Source organism: Zonotrichia albicollis, chromosome 4, assembly GCF_047830755.1.
Source record: "Zonotrichia albicollis isolate bZonAlb1 chromosome 4, bZonAlb1.hap1, whole genome shotgun sequence".
NCBI lineage: Eukaryota > Metazoa > Chordata > Aves > Passeriformes > Passerellidae > Zonotrichia > Zonotrichia albicollis.
Window position 1 is genome coordinate 49029137 of NC_133822.1, and position 16316 is coordinate 49045452.

A 16316-nucleotide genomic window follows, 5' to 3' on the forward strand; every position below is an offset into this window, starting at 1 on the left:
GAATGCATTTGCAATTTACTGATAAGAGTATAATGAAATACTTTTTTTCTTCTTCATCACAAGGATTTTCACAAAGGTAGATGGTTTCAACAACCCTCTAGTCCCCATGTATAATGTTTACTATTGCTTGGCTCCCAGCTACAGAGCTCATCATCCAGGGTCAGTGCAGAGGTCATAAGGTGGGCTAAGAATACTGGAAAAACTACAGAAGGGAAACACCAGCCACAAAGATTGGAAAGCACCCTTTGGTTCAGAACATTCTGAAGTACAGATTGGCAGAAGATGGAGAACATCCTGAAAATAAGTAACAGTATTAATGAAGTAGTAATAATTCCTGCTTGCTTTGTTCTTACATTCTTTCCCTAAAACTCCTCTTTCTATTGAAAACAGGATACTGATCAACCTTTAGCTTTACAGAATATACCAAATTTATGTTTCTACATTGCTTCAATATATGTTAGCCTGACCTATATTACATCATCAGCCATATGAAGCTCTGTGTGTTGGAAGCATTTGTGCTGAGATAGATGGAGAGGAGGTCAGGTTGGGAGTGACTTCAGTTTATCTTTCAGATATAACTTCTCTCCTTTCTCTTTATTTCAGAATGCAATGTACATTTAGAGGAACACTGCTTTTGTCAGGATCCTCACTTTTCTCTCCTTTATTCAAATTCATAGAAGTAAATTTAAATCAAGCTATTTAAGTTTCTAAATGCTATGAGTCCTTTGCTAATAGAGGACACTGTGAATCTGAAGCAATTGTTATTATGTCACTCCAAAATTTTTAATCTGTGATGGTGCATCTGAGAAAGAGTAGATCAGAAAGCGTTTGCTCTGGCCTTCATCTCCGGGCACAGGTACAGATGCATTTCCCTGTTCCAGAGTCCTGCCTGTGCAGCCCCCTATAGGAATGCCTCTGATGAAGGCAGGTGGTCCAAGGCCATGGACTTCAAGGGATCTGCTGAGCTCTGTAGAAAAGAGCTCCAGATCACTTACCTGTCAGTTCCTCCTCAGCTTTTCAGCCCTAAATGGGACTGCACAGTTTGGCAATATTTTTTTAAAGGTCTACCTAACCTCTGAAGTGCCAGATAAAGTACACCTTGGCATGCAGACATTTGCAGCTCTCTTAAAAGCATTTAAACGTTGCTTTGTTTCAAATTGCAAGCCTAAGTAGATTTCCTAAACTTTATTTTCAAAGGGAATGCAGGCACTTTTCACATTAATACGCTTGTTTGAGCAAGCCTTTCCATAGAAATCAAGGCCAGAAAGCCAGACTATGCCAACGGATCAAGAAAAAAAAGCTGGAAAGAGAAAGGTTTATATGTAAAGCTTAGGTGTCAGGTCTGGAGACTTTAGAAGCAGCTAAGGAAAGGGCAGATCCAAGAGCACATATACGGGTCCTGTCCCCAAGAGCTTAATCAGTTCATTGCACAGCTTAGGTTCATGAGTCACCCTGGGAATGGAGCTGTGTTCCAAAGTGGGTGTGCTCCAGGATTTGGGCTGTGCACAGGCAGGCTCAGGTGCTTTGCCCGCTGCGTGACCCAGCGGAGCCGCTCTGCGGGATCCCTTTGGACACGTCCGTAGGTGGCGCAGCTCTGCTGAGCAGCGTTGTGCGTCCGGAGCTTTTGCACTCCTCAGAAACTGCTGCTGTTCAGTCATTTCTTCAAAGTGCACTAACAATTCATTTGTCTGCTTAGAAATCTTCCGTGTGACACTTGCAGCAGTTTAAAGATAATGAGGACCAAGTCAAATAAACAAGGAATGTGCTTTTTTATTATCTTAAGGTTGACAGGGTGTAGTAAACGCCTCTTTTCCCAGATGTTCCTTCCTGTCTTTCCCAAATGGCGAACTCACCAGGAAAGAACTCATTGTAGTGATTAGCCTTCAAGTCACAATAAAAAATAATTTTCTCCTACTGATACTGTCTGAAGATACTGCCCATTTACATTTAGAATATTCCCGCCTATGTCTTTTTCCAGGTCAGCTGGTTTTGGTTAAAGTCTCAAAAGAGTACTGAAGGACATCAATATGCAAATTGATTATATATTTGCCTGTTTGGATGTAAGGGTTGTAGATTATATTCCTTAAATGAGCAGCAGTTGCAGGATGGAAGTAGAATTTGTGCTTAAGAGATGAATTCTTATGGAATACATGAAGCTAAATTGATTTATCTAAGGCTTCTCCTTAAAAAAAACCCCACTTTTTTTTAATCTAAAATAGCAAAAAAGATCCATATTTCATTTATTTAATTATAGACCAACTGAATAGCAGAAAATGTCAGTTAAGTAGTCTTAAAAAAAACACTTCCTTGAAGCTATTTGCGGTAGTGTTGCACCTCTCCATCCTCACTAATTAGTTCAGTTTTCCTAGATAGGCTGTTCTCTGTATAATGCAGACAAGCACCCTCTGGGCATTATGTTCAGGAAGAAGTGAGCCTTGCATGTTCTGGGAAAAGTAATCTGGCTTTGCACCTGGATGAGGTCTAAATTGGCAATGGTGGCACATACAGCTTCTCCAAGGTCTCACAAAGGTACTTTTGAACTGGAAGCATAGAGGGGAAACTTATACAAGTATGACAAAAACATTTTGCAAATTGCTTTTTTTCTTAATCTTTAAACAAAATATACAACAGACAAAATATGTGAGTTTTTTTTTAACAGTCCATGCTGGCTTACCCTAAATAAGTGCATTATCTGAGCTCCTTAAGTTGTGCATTTATTTAATATCTGCAGACATAGCAGTCAATTATTATTACTCTCCATTCTCTTTTCATTTTTCCTATTCTTTAACTCCTTTTGCCTATATTCATTGTAGCTTGGTTTAAATTAGCATGTGCATTAATCACAGAGAGAACAGGTCATCCAGTAAGTTTGTGCAATGAGGCCTCCTGTATGAAATAGAGCAATGCTGCAATGCAAGCAGATAAGAATAGTAATAAACAATACCACATTCAATTAAAGCTCTACCATGTAAAGGAAATTAACCACTAATTGGTAAACATTTGTTCGGCTTTTGGAATAAAGAGCTCAAATAAGCACGACAAATTAGCATCTTCATTTATTTTTGCTTCTGAACATTGAACTCAATTTTCACTCATGCTGCAGACACATATATGTAACTATGAAGCAGAAACAGAGCTTTATGTTGCCATTCAAATTTTATTGAAGATGTAAGTTTGCGTGACAAAATGCAATTTGACTGTAGAAATAATCTACAGGAAAAGATGGGAGGCTGTTTAAGCTTTGCATTTTTGAACAGTCAGTTCCCGTGGCTGAGCAGCATTGCCTTATCGAGGGCAGAACAGGAGTGAATTGGCAGAACATTAGAAAGCCTGATTAAAAGAGGGAAAGTTGAAACTACACTCATGTCAGCTGTTTTCCTCTACAGGATATTGAGCCATTCCTGTCCTAACCAGATACTGATTGCTTAAAACTTAATCCAGAAGTACTTGTCAAAACCGTTTCCTCAGCTCATTCTGACCTGCTGAGCTGTGAGTAGATCCTGAGAATTGTTTGCAATTTAGTGCTAGATGTATTGGTCTCCTCTCCCTCATGGCTGTGGGAAAAAGATCAGACCCTCTGGAGAGAACATGCACTGCCTCCAGATCTCAAAAAAACTATTTAAACTTCATACCTGAGGCTCCAGATCTGTTTCTGGGGACTCAGAGAGATGGAATATGCTGCCAGGTGATTTCTTATAGCTGGGAGGCCACAGAGGATTGGAAGTCTTGCCTCACAGCAGCCATATATCCCTCTTCTTCTTCCAGTAGGTACACAGCTTACTGTCATCATTTCCAGACCCCTTCTTCAGAATCAGAAAACATCAGGATTATGAGTGACAAACAGAGAAAAATAAAAATACAACACTGGAATACTGCGAGGAGAGCTGTGTGACAGAGCAAACATGAACAGAAACAGCAGACATTCTCCTCAAGAAGATGCATACTTCATATTATTGCCTTTCTTAGAGTCCTGAGCTTAAATATTTTCCATCTCTGGCTTTCAGGTGATAGGTATTAACTTCAGTGTTATATCCAATTAGCTTCTATAAATTAGGTCCTTGGTTTGGTGAGATGGGGCTGCTACACCAATGGTTATAGGATTTGTCTCAGGTACAGATATCTGCAAGGCAGAGGTGAAATAATATAAATATCAGTGATATTAACCATTTAATTGTTAAGCATGTTAGTGGAAAATTGGGCTAATACCTATCTGTCCAGGATCTCCTCTCTGGAGAGGAAAAATCAGAGCCAGAAGAATGTTTATCTGTGAGAGGAATAAGGTTTTGGAAATGAGGCCAGAAACCCATAGAAAAAGAGAGGTTTACCATTCCCATGCATGGTAAGAAGTCAATAGGTAACTTCTGGTGGTTTAAGTAGCCCTGCTATGTCAGGGGATAGCAGGAGAGTGGGGAAGGTCAAGTTTTGACCTACTGCACACCCAAGTGCTGAAGGTGGAACTAAGGTCTTCAACTTTTTATTTTTGTGCATAATAAAGTAACTGTAAAATAACCAGACATGAGCTGAGCAGAATAGATTCTTCAAGGTATCAGATTCTATCAATTTAGACTGATTGGTCATAATGCAAAGTAAATTCTGGTTTGGCCTTGTTGGTTGGTTGGTCTCAACTTCTGATTTTTGAGTACTTCAGTTTGGGGTGTGGTACAGGTTTGGTTTGTTGAAAATGTTGATAACCTCAGATCAGAGTAGTTCCTAAAAGCCGCAGCTCTTGTTCAAGTAAAACCCAGAATTGTTAGCAGTAAAGCAGAGAGCATTTGGGAAGCTGAGTTTTCATGGTGGGTCTGCCAAGCATCTGTATATCAGTGCTTCGTAGGGCACCTGGGAGTGTAAAAATTAAAAGTACAGTATTGGCAATAAATACTAAGTGCAAATATTTATGCGTTAGGATGACATTCACATACTTACCTAAATATTTTTACTTCATTATTTTCTCAAACTAATACTTATGATATTGATTAACCTTTGTAGAAAGGAAAAGTAAATAGGAGGATAATTACATTAATGGGTATTGTATATTATCAGAACTCATGGGGTTTTGTATTAGAATATTCTTTAATATGTGCTGCAACACAACAGAAAATTGAAAGTTATGAGCTCTACATTTCAAGGAAAGAATGTAGATGTAAGAAAAATGAATCTTCATATTTCAAATTGGGATGTTCAATAATGGAATTTTATTGTATTCTTAGAGGACTTGTTTGAGGTATTATGCTGATGCTCAGAAGAAAATCAAGAGATTATCATACCCATTAATGTAACCGTACTCATTCACCCCTACTTTCACAAGATATCCAGTAATATCAGCAGTACATGGTGGATATAAATTTCAGTTTGGCAAGTACAGAGCAAGAATCATATATATGGATTTTGGAAAAAAATAGAAATTGTTCTTATGCATTAGAAGCAACTACTTAGTAGTACTGTGAATGTTACTTTAAAACCTATCAAATTATTGCTTCAAATGAGAGTCATCTCTTAACTTTCTCAGGACTGTCTGTAATGGATATTATAAATCTTCATTTGTGAAGAAATGTCTCAGTTGTTTATTAGATGATCCATATTACTATTTGCCCAAGGCAGGAAGAAAACATCAGTCTCTTCAGTCACCTGAAAAAATTATTTTAGCCTCTTTGTACTTCTGCTTTTCTACTTTTCCTTTTTTCAATGCTGATTTTTCTTGATGAAGTCAGAGATTCCTATTTTTATTTATTTTCTACTGGTATAGAAGATTAATAACAATCCTTTTCTAATTTACTGTACTTTTCACACTTCACTGGCATTTTACATATCACATTAGTTCATCTACATGACCATGTTTTCTTTTAGCTATTTTGCTAAGAGCAGAAAGAAAGCCGAGAACTGTATTTTTCCTATTGTTCTTTTTTCCAAATATACATTTTTGTCCCTTTGAATTGCTCTGCTGAAACATGAAACTAGGTATGCAGGTGGAGTTTGGCAGGAGTAAGTGCTGGGAAGGCTGTACCTAGTTGTGCTCTCCCAGCACAATTCCAGCAGAGCAAACCCCACCTGAGGGCAGTGCATTTGCGGGTGAGATGGACTGACAGACCCAGGATCCATGGCTTGGCCTAATCCCTGAGCACCAGAGGAACAAAAGGCACGGGGGGATTGTGGTGCTTTCCCTTCGGCAAAACGCAGGGAGAGCAGCCCTGTGGATCCCTGGTGCAAGCGGGATCTGAGGACCCAGAGCAAGCTGCATCCAGCTGTGCTCCCCGTGCTAATTGATGGCTTTATTCACCACACAGCTGGCCCAGCTCCTCCTGGGCTGCAGGGCAGCTCGCCCGGGGGGGCACAGAGGAGGCACCTCCCGTGTGTGTCCCTGGTGCTGGGTCACAGGGCAATGACTCCGAGAGGCGGCAGCCATCGCCGCTGCTTCCAGAACGGGACACAATGGAAGGCCGAGGCTCAGGAATCTGGGTGTTGCATTTTTGACAAGTGCTGAATAAACATGTGTGTTTAAAGGAATTATTCAGCTCAAATAAACAGCTGGGAAAACGTGTGGGGTAATTGGATTTCTGTGATCAAATCTGTGGCTTAATTTTAGGGTCAGGGAAGACTGGAAATGACCTCACTAATGTTTAATAGGGCTTTAGTAACCTGGTGTCCCTCCAAAGTGGACAGGTGGAGCTTCCTCTCAAGAATTTTCAAACAAACATTGCTTTTTAAAATTTTAATTTTATCATGCCTTGTATTAAAATCTGCTTCTATAACTGTATTATTTAAAATACTCTGGTGAATTCTCATCAGTGAACATGTTCCTATTATCCAAGTGAAAAGAGATCTTTGAGTATGTAGTAAGACTTCCCTCTGGGATTCCAGACAATACACAGACACAAGTGGTTTCCTGATTCCACTTATTCACATACCCAGTGATGGGGTGACTGTCCCAGCTGGTGGAACTTCAGAAGAATTAGTCTCCTGATAATTTTAATATAATGTTGCACAAATGTTTACAATTCCTCAGATTCCTCACATGGTACTCTTCCCCATTAAGACACAACCTCGAGAGGATGCTGGGGTAGGTGTATCATAACAAAATCTCTTATTTGGCCCAGACTATTCCCATGGGAAACATAAAGAATATAAAGTTATTTAAAAGAGGAAAAAAAAGCTTGGCCTGGAGAAATAAGGGAAAACCCATGTGTATGGGTCCCTTATTCTAATTTGAAGTGGAAAATACCAGTCCGGAGATACATATGCACATAAATATATATATATATATAATGTATGTATATGTGTATCTCCAAGTAAAATGAGCTGTCTGATTTGAAGTGTCACTGGTCAGATTGTGATTTCCTTATTCAAAACTTAATGTAGGCAAGCACTAATTACCAAAAATGGGCTTTGTTTTAGGTGGTACATCCTTGTTGCTGACCTTGTGCAGTCCCTCCTAGTAAGGTGGAAAAAGGGGAGCTCAAGGGTAACCTCTTTCCATCCAGGCAGTAAAAGAGAAGAGAATTCTTTCTTTCCATTCTTTAACAGGGAGTGAGGAATTTAACTATTAGAGGAACATTGAGAATCCAGAGAGTCTAGAGGAGGACCTGAGACTATAAGCATCTTTTATTAGAGCATACAAACACGTGATGGTTCAGGCCTCCCCTCATCTTTCAAGACAATGCAAAATGTTCTGTTTTCAGCCCTGTTTCTCAGCGTAAAGAATGCAATAAAGAAGTCTCTGTGATCAATCTAATATTTGTTATAGCATTTCTAATGTATGTAAACATTATTTAAAGAATTTTATTAATTGAAGAATAATTCTTCGAAAAGGTTCTTTGCAATATCCAAATTTATGGAAGTATTACCTTTAGAATTGTGATCTATTGTTTGTCTTCTTATGAACTACGAAGAAGATTGCTTTATATTCAGTTTTTAGTCAATGTGTACCTTTAATGCATTAAAAATGCACCTAAGAACTGGTTCTTCTTTCCAGATTAAGTAAGATCCTCAAGACCAGTGTTCATCAATAATCCCCATAAATGGTAAAAGCTGTAAACTCACAGTTATAATTAGATCAGGTATATTTTTTGTTGTTGTTAAAAAGGAAATAGCCCTGTTGCCAAGACTGTCAGTTATAACAATGTAAAAGCCAAAGAAAATATTAACATTTTCACTGTACTTTGTTACTGGACAATGGGAATACTTTTCCTCTATATTAGGAAATCCCAGTAGGCTCTCCCAGAAGTATGTCTGAATCTAAATTGCTACCCATTTCTCAAGCAAAGGTAGCCTAAACAGGTTTGGAGGCATTCATTGCACAGCTCTTCTGTGGATTTCTGAATGGTTTTCAAAAGATTGGATTTGCAATACATGCAGTCAGAGCCACCTGTTTTAGGGACTGCCTTTTTCCGTGGAATAAATTGCTAGTCGTGATCAGAAGAGGTGCTTGTGTGGAGGGGTTTTGTGACAGGTCTGACAGGATGTTTTCCTTGAGGAGTGGTGTGGAGCTGGGAACTGATTTTCTCCCACAGTCTGGTGCAGGCCCTAGGGAAATGGGATAGGCGTATGAGCCAGAACCCTCCTGTAGGGTCCAGCTGAGAGCAGCCACCATGGTGTGCCCACTTCCCAGACTATCACAGCTCTGAATTTGGGTGTGAGTGCTGGTACTGCTGACTGGGACCCCAGTACCATGCAGCCTGTGCCACGAGGCACAGAGCACTACTAGTAGTCTGTGCATGTACCACTTACCCATCGTTTTTTGCTTAGGATGCTACCTCCCTTCTGCCTACCTTCTAGCACTACTAGCAGAATCATACCCCACCCACTTCCCTGTGCCAACAGAAATTGTCCCCCTCTGCCCCTGGAGGCAGCCAGACACCCACTGCTGATTACTGTTACCATCTGCAGGCCTGGGCATCAAAGCTCTTGTTGCCACCCACCCATCACCTAAGCCGAAACAGGCTTGTGAACAAAATGACACAATGTGAGATTCACCTATTCCACTGGGTGGTCTTGTCTCTTGGACATTATTTCTTTATGCTTTGCTAAGTGGCAGGGGAGTGACTGGAGTAATTTCTATTCATGTAGACTGACATGATAGAAATAGTTTAATTTAAAATAAAATTACTGAAGCGTCTGCTGACATGTATGAGGTTCAACAAGGTGAAATGCCAGGTCATGCCCTTGGGTCACAAAAACCCCTTGCAGCTCCACAGGCTGGGGCAAAGTGGCTAGGAATCTGCCCAGTGGAAAAGGATGTGGAGGTGCTGGTCAACAGGAGCTGCACATGGCCCAGCTGGCCAAGAGGGCCAATGGCATGCTGCTCTGTGTCAGGAGTAATGTGGACAGCAGGATCAGGGCAGTGACTGTCCCTCTTCACTCAGCACTGGTGAGGCCACACCTCAAGTCCTGTGTCCAGTTCTAGGTCCCCCACTACAAAAAGGACATTGAGGTGCTGGAGCGTGACCAGAGAAGGGAAATGAAGCTGAGGAAGGAGAACAAGTCCTTTGAAAGGGTGATGAGGAAGCTGGGGATCTATAGCCTGGAGAAAAGGAGACTCAAAGGAGACCTTAATGCTCTCTACAACAACCTGAGAGGGGTCAACCTCTTCTCCCAAGTCATCAGGAACAGATAAGGGAAAATGGCTTCAAGCTGCACCAGATTCAGGGTGGAAGTTAGGGAGAATTGTTTCACTGAAAAGGTTGTCAAGAACTGGAATGGGCTTTCCAGGGATGTGGTGGAGTCACCATCCCTGTAAGTGTTCAAGAAACAATTGGACATGTCACTTAATGCTGTGGTTTAGTTGGCATGGTGGTGCTCAATCAAAGGTTGGACTCACCAGTCGTGGAGGTCTTTTCCAACCTTAATGATTCTGTTTCTATAGCGGAAAGGATTCCCCCAACATTAGTAGCATTTGCCTCACAGATACTATCAGATGATGTCTGTATTGTAATAATATGTGATATTGCTGTAAAAGGGACAGTTGTGTCTTAACATCCAGTGTTCAGAGAGGTGTGTAGTCACACTCTCCCAGCAGTTCTCCTGCAGATGACAAATGTACACAACCAAGCTGAGTTTCAGCAGAAAAACTAGAACCACTGGAAAATAGATTACCCAGTAAATAGTTAATCACTGGCATATGGGATGTTACAAATGGGCAAGGTGTAGAGTTGTATACTGATCTGGCAGGATGGCTATTAGGAGAGACTTGAGACAATCTTATGTTATGTTTGTCTATATCCAAGCATGATAAAGTAACGAAGAGTTCAAAGAATTTCCTTGTAAACACACCTTAATGGAGAGCCAATAATGTACCGAGGTAGGAATCTCACTGGTGTTCTCACATCTCTATCTGTGCATAGCTGCTTGGTAAAGGCTGACTGAGCTGGGCATCTGTAGTCCAGCTCATCCAGCTGAATCTGTCAGTCTTACAGGACTGATTGCTGCTTAGTAAACACAAAAGCTTTGACAAATGCCTATAACTTTGTGTTTAGTCATCACAGTTTGCAGACCATGGATTTTTTGCAACCAATATGCCTAAAGTTAAGGGTCAAGTATATAATATTTGATTGATGGGTTGAAAATAAAAAAAAGCCAGGTGTCTTAAGTATTGTTTTAAGAAAGCCTCAAAAAGAAAAGGGCTCATACCAAGCCCCATACGAGTGTGTTCTATTTTTATTTTCATGGCTCAAAGTTGTTATTGAATCCAACTTTATTTTCCTGTAGAAATGGAAACGTTATGAATTTTATAGTAAAAGATGTATGGCATTTCCAAATGGCCCCTTTTAAGTCTATGACCATTCCTTCTCCACAGACACAGATAATTTATTGTGGTTTATTGTCTCTCCCTTCCCTTCTACCTAGCATAAGACAGTATAAACTTGGTAGTCCCAATGTTTATACTGCCTTTCACTTATTTCTGCTGTTTTTATAAAATATTCCTGCTCCATTATGTATATTTATATGTATATTTAATTTCAGTAAATTCTTAAACATGCACCTGACATAACTCTGAATTTATTTCACACTGTTCTGTATATCAGTTAGAAATATATGCTCTATACTTTCTTCTGTGAAATCTTTACCAAGATACCACTTTGGCATTTTACATTCGTAACAATAAAGTAGCATATAGGGAGTTGTTTCTTCTTCTAAGAATAATTCAAATAGTTGCCCCCATCACACATTTTTGCAGTATAGGTTGTTAGACTGAAGAAGTAGAATGTCCTTGGTTTTCCATCTGCTCAGTGGTACCAGTGAAACTAGTCTTGCAGTCTTTGCATGCCCAAATCCATCAGTGACTGTAGAGAAAGTGAGGGTGCATGAATAACTCAGGGCCAGCTTCATGAGTATGGGATTTACAGTAACACAGATCTCGTATAACCACTGAATTATTTTCTGATGCAGACGAGGATCCAACGTCTCACTGACTTTGGATATGAGCAGCTTGGGAAGTGTTGAGCCTTTCGTTGCTGTGCCAACCCCACGAGAAAAAGTAGCGATGGAATACCTGCAGTCAGCTGGCCGCGTCCTGACACGGCAGCAGCTTCGAGAGGCAGTGGCATGTTCTCATTTGCTTCAGACAGAATTCATGGTGAGTTTAACAACACACTTAAAATGAAGATTTTTGACATAAGTGGCACAACAGGAACTGTGAGGAAAAAATATTCGGGCAACACCTTAAAGTCAAGGTACAAATTGTTTCCAAAAGGCAGATTAGATAGTTTCAAGAGGGTGTTTTATGTTTTTGCACTAAAGACAGAAAAGTCAGTCAGTTATATCCATGGACAATAGAGATCCCTCTTGGTCTGAAGTCCCATCATAGATGGGGACTAAGTATGATGGGACTAAGTCCCATCATAGATAGGGACTAAGTATTTTATGATAGAACTACAGTGCAAGCAGTCAGAACTGTAACACTGTGACAGTTTCAAAGAGATCATAAAGACTATGATGAAAACACAGTCAGAAGTGGAGATTTTTTTTATTCCCATGTAAACACCATGTATGTTTGCAATTTGAGCACTAAATTTTTAGTCACCGTAAATTATTTTTTGGAGCAGATAGGGACACCCACAGTCCCTGTACAAAAGGGACTTTTATCCCAAGGTCCGAAATACCTTTAACAAGCATGCCATACAGAAGCCTAATATACTCAAGACAAAAAACCCTGAAGTGTTTCACAAGTGTATTTATTAGTAAAAAGGGTAAGAATCTAAAATGCAGAAAGTGGCCAGGTGGAAAAAAGTCAGAGCAGAAAAACTCAGTCAGGGAAAACACATTACAACACATTACTTGGAGAAGACCTGAAAAAGTCTGGTATTGCCAAACACTCAGATGAAAGAAGTTGTCAGAAAAAAATGAGACCTTTTTACAAGTGAAATAGAAAAGAGCTTTAACTGAAGCCACTTGAATGTGAAAGCAGAGTAAGGCAGGACAAAAAACGTTTTGAATTTAAAAAAAATCATAACTTCATGTTTAAACAGATCAAAAGCATGAAGCTTACTAAAGGATACAAAGATCAATTGATGATTAAAATGGTATAAAAGTGATTTGGGGAAGTTGAACCAGTAGGTGAGGAGTGACTCCATTATTTTCATCTGCATTGACCTAAGAAAACTTTGGAAATTTCTTTCATCTGTGGCAGGGATAGGCTCAAGCAGATCACTAGAAGTTCTGTCTGATATTGAAACATTAGTGGAAGGGATTCTATAACAAGTCGATAAAATTAATAAAAGTAAGTTAATAGTCACCAAGAATCCTAAATAAGTCCATATATGCACTTGCTGATATATTAACTGGAGAGGTGTAATGTAGCAGTTGTGCTTCAGCAGCTGAGGAATCAGAGGGCCAAAGGTAGCAATTTTTCAGAAGGGCTCCAGAATTGATCCAGAGAACTATATGTCTAGAAATCTGATGTCTAAATCAGAGAAACTGTAAGGAATTAAAATTAAACATGCCAGAGCATGTGACCCTTTAGGTTTCATTTTGTTTCCAGTCTGTGCATGTGAATAAACAGATGAGTGCCATTTTACTCTAAAAATAGCTTTTCATTATGAATAATTGCATCCTATGGAGCAGCCTTTTCAATTACCTTTAAAATCCAGAGTTTTTATTAAAAGCCATTTGCTTAAGAAAAGTAAATCCCTCAGTTCTTCTACCAAAACGTGGACAGACAGTGTACACGAAAAATTACAACCATCCAACATATTTTTATCACCAGTTATTCCATAGGTTCTCTGCTATTCTGCTGCTTAGGCATGGAGGACAGAAGAAGTAACTTCATCATGCCTAAGCCCCCCATGTTAGGAGACAGTTTGTACAGACAAATTGGCACTTCATAGAATGCTGCTTACCCAAATTGTCCCACACAGCAGTTGTGCACAGCTTTGGGGAGACAGAGGCACATTTATTTTATTTGTCCCTCAAGGGGGCACAACATGGCTTTGGCCGTTCAGTGTTTCCACAGGATTTTATTGAAGAGGTCATGACTCATCTATTCTGTTTTTAAAACGTTTTTTAAAATGTGTTTTAAGATGAAGCTGTTGAACAGTATCTGTTTACTATGTTCCTTGCTACAGATAATAGCTCAGTAGGAACTTGAGGCATGCAAAGAACGCAGTATATAACCCTCAGCCATTCTGCTCACACAGCTCATTTTAACTAGCTCAAGAAATACAGTAAGGCAGTCTTCTGGAGACTAGAATTATTTAAGAACTTCCAAATGTGAAAGAAGTGGAGAAATGTTTGAAGTTTTCAGTGGAAAATTAAAACATGAGCAGTTTCAGGTTATTTTTAGTTCTTCATTTTTTTTAATTAACAATTAAAGGGGCATTACTTGATTAAAGGGTATATTTGGTTGGGAGAATATACCTGTTTTGCAAGGAGGAAGAAACATAATTTGCCCAGCATATATGTTTTCTTTAGTAGCCTGAGTTGCTACTCTTCAAAGGATAGAATATCTGAAGTTGGCAACAGAAGATAAAATTCATTTCCAAAATACCCAAATGTCAAAAAATACAGTCCTGCATGGGAAAGTGCCTGATCATTAAATCTAAAAAATTACATCCTCAAAAATGAGAGGGATGAGTATAATGAATACCTGCCTGAATTTTCCTAAATTTTGCCACATTTTCTTGAATGCTTTCAGAGATCCAAATCATATCTCTTCAAGTGTATAAACAGTATTCAAAACTTAATGTGAGCCAGAATAGCTGCTATTAGAAGGCATCACTCAGAGAGGGAAACCAGCCCATGAACAATATGCATATGCATCTATAATTGCATGCAAGTGGCTGAGCATGGGAATGTGTGCAGTTTATGCATTATTTGCAATTTTTAAATTAAATACATATGTTTAATAAAATAATTATATATATATATATTGCCTATACAGCTACTGAGTTTGTATACTAGTTTGCACATGTTCCTGCTATTTGCAGTCTGCTGGGCTTATTTGCTCCCCTTGTTAGCAGGAATGTTATCACCATATTATCCTGATCTTTTTTTCTGGAATAATCTCTTTTTTCTCACAGCCAGTTTCAGAATAAGTGACTTGTCTGTGGCTGTGATCCACGGTGTATTGTCAGATTTCTGTCTGTGCCCTTGGACTCACAAGTACTTACTACTGGGAGGAGACCACTGATTAGAAAGTGTTTACAGGATGTAAGTGATTAATGTTATTAATGGTCCCGCTTGGCCCAAAGAAATGTGTTTCTGTTTTCAACTCGGTGGCATTTTTTCATCTGTCAGTAACTCGCCAAATGATGAGCTATTAAAAAGTTTCAGCAGGCATAGTAAAGGAGACAGCCACACATCTGGAAGACCCTCACCGACCACCATCACTTGGGCAGGCAGAGGACTCTTCGTCATGCATTTTTTCCAGTCTCTGTCGATAACAGACAGAGATCCCATTAAGCACAAGCTTAGTGTCTTGCTCTCTCTTACTTGGTGCATAGTTCAGCACGGAAACCTTTCAGAGGCCATGTACTGGTGGTGTTTGTACTAAGCCAGAACTGAGCTAGGGAAGCTCTAGGTCAGCCAGTTGGAACAAGACTCAAGGTCCAAGGGAAGTCTCAGACAGAGGTCACCATTGGGAAGCAGTAGAAGTCAGAGGTGAATATGAGGAGGGTATGGGAGCTCATTTTGTAGTTTTGTGGATGAGGAAGCAGCATTAGATGCAGGACAGAGGTGAGATGGTTTGACCTGAACAGTGGGGATGAGGTTTATGCAAGAATGAAGTCTTAAAAAATGAGAAGATCCTGAACTTAGGATAGCCATCATATGGATGGCAGTACAGCAATCTGAAAAAGGATTGGGTGAAGTACCTGCAAGGAAGGTGTGTCTTAGTAGTAACACTTTGGCTGGCCTGACACAGCAAGTCATTCTTTTGAGGAGCCAGCTGAAGACCAAGAAGAGATCAAGGAAAAAACTGAGTGAGGGAGAGGGGAAGAGTAAAGAAGGTCCATGAAATGCATGGGCATAAGGCAGAGAAGGTAGAAAAATAAAATCAAAACAGCTGCAACCTCACATAGGAAGATGTTCAGAAGCCAAGCTGGGAAGTGGAGAATCACAGCATTTCAATATGAGCCATCTAAATTTTACTTAACTTTGCCATGTCTTCACTCAGCAAAGTAAGAGAGTAGCTTCTTTCCCTGTTTGGTGAACCCATGTAAAAGTCTGCTGTTGGGTGTCTGCTTGACAAGCTGTTAGAGACTTCATCCCTGTTCCTTTAAAAAAAATCCCTGCAGAGGCTGGTCATGCTGGGCAGGACCAGAGCTTGTGTTGAAGGACAGGGACCAGGAATCTCTGCTGTACCAAAGTACTGGTAGGCCTGCACCTCTAGAGTAGAAACCAGCTCATTTTTGGAGAAAATCCTTGAGTAAATTTTCCAGTGATGCAAGTCAACAGATCCTCCTCAGGTTCCTAACAGGCAATTATGTAATATGCCACCGTCTCTTAGGCTAAATATCCCAGGCCAGCATGATGTTTCCAGGTCTCTAGTATTGACTGTTCTTTTAAGTAGAAGTATTGATTTACTGAAGATCAAATTCCAGCTTACTCTAAGACAATTTAAATAATAGTGGCCCAAAAGAAATCAGCATAAAAATGAAGATTTTAGTAAACTGAAGCATTTTTAATGTGATTTTGCCAGATTATTTTAGTTGGTAAAACATCCCCCACAGTCATAAAACAAAAAAAAAAAAAAAAAACCACTGAATGTTTCCTCCTGCCATTTTAAAAGGGTTGGTTTTATTCAACTGTAGAAACATCGTTTCAGGACCTCAAAATCAAAATTGTTCTTACTCTCTCTTTAACCAAGTTCAACATTTTGCATTTTGTTC

At 39.7% G+C, this 16316-nt stretch overlaps 1 protein-coding gene across 1 annotated transcript in view; it reads left to right on the forward strand.

The window, feature by feature from the left end:
• PTPRR (protein tyrosine phosphatase receptor type R) overlaps positions 1-16316 on the forward strand; it is a 140089-nt gene that overhangs the window by 97479 nt on the left and 26294 nt on the right. The window contains exon 7 of the mRNA XM_074539732.1: positions 11380-11566. Coding sequence (XP_074395833.1) covers positions 11380-11566 — 187 coding nt within the window. The remainder of the gene's footprint in view (positions 1-11379; positions 11567-16316) is intronic.